General features: G+C 59.0%; 1 protein-coding gene across 1 annotated transcript in view; it reads right to left on the minus strand.

The window, feature by feature from the left end:
* Positions 1-2496, minus strand: part of HMCN2 (hemicentin 2) — a 139122-nt gene that overhangs the window by 57825 nt on the left and 78801 nt on the right. Inside the window, 2 exon segments of the mRNA XM_014532199.1 lie at positions 1247-1370; positions 2426-2489. Coding sequence (XP_014387685.1) covers positions 1247-1370; positions 2426-2489 — 188 coding nt within the window.

Raw genomic sequence — 2496 nt, forward strand, 5'->3', positions numbered from 1 at the left:
TCTTCCCCGAGGATGCTGGGCGGCACTGGGGAGGGGGCAGAGGGGCTATCTCAGCAGGTGGGGGGGCAGCAGGATGGAGCCAACACCCTGAGCCGCAGCCCTCTCATCCCCCCCTCAAAGACCTCCTGCGCCGGCCTCAAAAGGAGGCCCAAGGCCCCAGGTCCGGGGGGGTCGGTGGGTTGTAACAGCGGCAACCTCCCGAGTGACGGCACTTCAGGACAAGACATTACCTCCGAGGGACAGTGGGGGAAGGGACTCGGGATTTCTCTGTATTATTTCTTGCAACTCACGTGAATCTACAATTATCTCAAACTCTTTTTAAGATTTACAGTATTTTAATTTTTTTAAATGTGTTTTCAGAAGCAGGACCCCAGCCACCTTTCTCCTGAGACATGAACAACCCTGCAGAGGAGGGTCAAGAAGGCAGGGTCGGGAGTCAGAGGCCCTGGCTGGAGTCCTGTGACCTGACACTTGGTCACTGTGTGATCATGAGGGTAGCCACTGGGTGGGGCCACCGGGTGGGGCCACCGGAGGTTAACTGCAATGACACAGGTCGCTGAGCACACGATGCCTGCAAACTATTATCCGGACGCCAGCGACGGGAAGAGCTGGAATGGAATGCTCCCCCCAACCCCACCCCAGGCTCTACATTTCCCAGAGTTCCCTTGTGCACCTCCAGAGACTCCACAGGATCCCATACGAGGACATTTTAAAACCAGAGCAACTGTCACTGTGTTCTCTGAGTGTGGTGAAGTCCGAGACACCTTGGAAGTGGGTGCCATCTTCGCCCCTTTCCCAGAGGAAGACACGGAGGCTCAGAGAAGCGCAGTGACTAGCCCAAGGTCACGGCCACAGGAAGTGGCGGAGGCAGGATTTGAACCCCAGATCCATGCACTCCAGAGCCGGTCCCTAACCACCACCCCACACCACCTTGCCCAAATGTACTGTCACCCCCACTTGACCCAGGAGAGTGAAAACGTCCGATTCCTGACTCTTGGCCGTGTGCACCTCCTGCCACTTCGTGCCCCTTCTACCTCTTCCCTGAACTTGGGTCACCTGGTCGAGCGGGGCCACCCACCTGCCCCCCTGTCCATAATAGGGGAGCTCTCACTCCAACTGACCCCACAGGAAGGCAGCCACGGTCTCAGGCCGGCATGTCTCCCACCCAACCACCCTTCCTTTGAACGTGACCAGACACCCCCAGCCCCACGTCCTTGAGCCGCGGCCTCTGGGGCCTGACACTCACCGTGGACGTGCAGGGCGATGTCCCGGCGGTCCTCGCCCACGGCGCTCACGGCCACGCAGGAGTAGGTGCCAGAGTCGGAGGCCCGGGCACTGGCCAGCGTGAGGGTGCGGCCCCCGGGAAAGACCTGCCCCCCAGAAGGAAGCCCACGTGAGGTTATGCACCCCAAGGCCAGCTCCCACACCTCCCAAGCTGGCCCTGCTGCACGGCACGCCTCCTCGGCAGCCTGCTCCGGACGCCCAGAACCCCCAGGCCTCGGCACCTCTGCCGGCCGCCGGGCGATCACATGGGTCCTTTAAAAGGGCCCCCTGTAGTGTGCCTCGCCAGCACGGCCAGGGGTGAACCTGAGTGGGGCGGCTGAAAGGCTTAGAAAAGACAGACAAGAGAATGAAAGCCGGGTCTCGGTGGGACGCTGCTTCTCTGAGAGACAGCGCCAGCGCCCACAGCCCTGTCTTTATTTTATAGCAGATGCCACGAGGCAAAGTAAGGGCGTGACCAAGATGTTTACAACATTCTCCTGGGTTTCAATCCTACTCAACTACATGCACCTGAACTCTATCAAGCCCACATCACTCAGGCACGTGGGGCCACGTGTTCGGACCATAGGTTCAAGCTCACAACTACAGCTGTTGGCTATAATTGTGCTGGGAGGGCCCTGCCCTCCAAGCTGGAACTTGCACGTGGCCATGAGAGGACTGTGCCCTCTCATTAGTCCGAGGCTTGAACCTGTCCAAACACTGTAGCGGCGCCCCACGCTGTAGCTTCGCTGTGGCTAGTGAGCCCTTGGGAGGCAGCCGGCACGCGTAGGATACACAGGGGGTTGAGAGGTCAGTACGAAAAGAATGCAAAACGTCTCGTTAATCACTTTCCATATGGATGATGATGAAATGATGCTTTTTGGATATACTACTGGGTTAACCAAAATGTCTATTAAAATTGCTTTCACCTGTTTCTTCTTACTCATTTCCTGCAGCTACTGGGCATTCTAACTCACACGCTTGTGGAGGCCTGTTTCTGGAGACTATGCTTGAGACTCTTCGCTTAGCAGTCCCTGCCCCGCTCCCACCAACCGTCCTGGGCGGTCACTGCTTCTCCCTCCCCTTGGAGCTCCCAGGGCCGGGCCTCTGCTCCCAGCACCTCCTGAGGCGGCAGGGAGGTAGCGGGCCACCCAGCCCTGCTGACCTGGAGGCCGGAGGTCCCTGCCGTGGACACAGGGTTTCCATCCTTCAGCCACAGCAGGGTGGGGCTGGGGC

This window comes from Myotis brandtii, unplaced genomic scaffold (genome assembly GCF_000412655.1).
Source record: "Myotis brandtii unplaced genomic scaffold, ASM41265v1 scaffold855, whole genome shotgun sequence".
Lineage (NCBI taxonomy): Eukaryota > Metazoa > Chordata > Mammalia > Chiroptera > Vespertilionidae > Myotis > Myotis brandtii.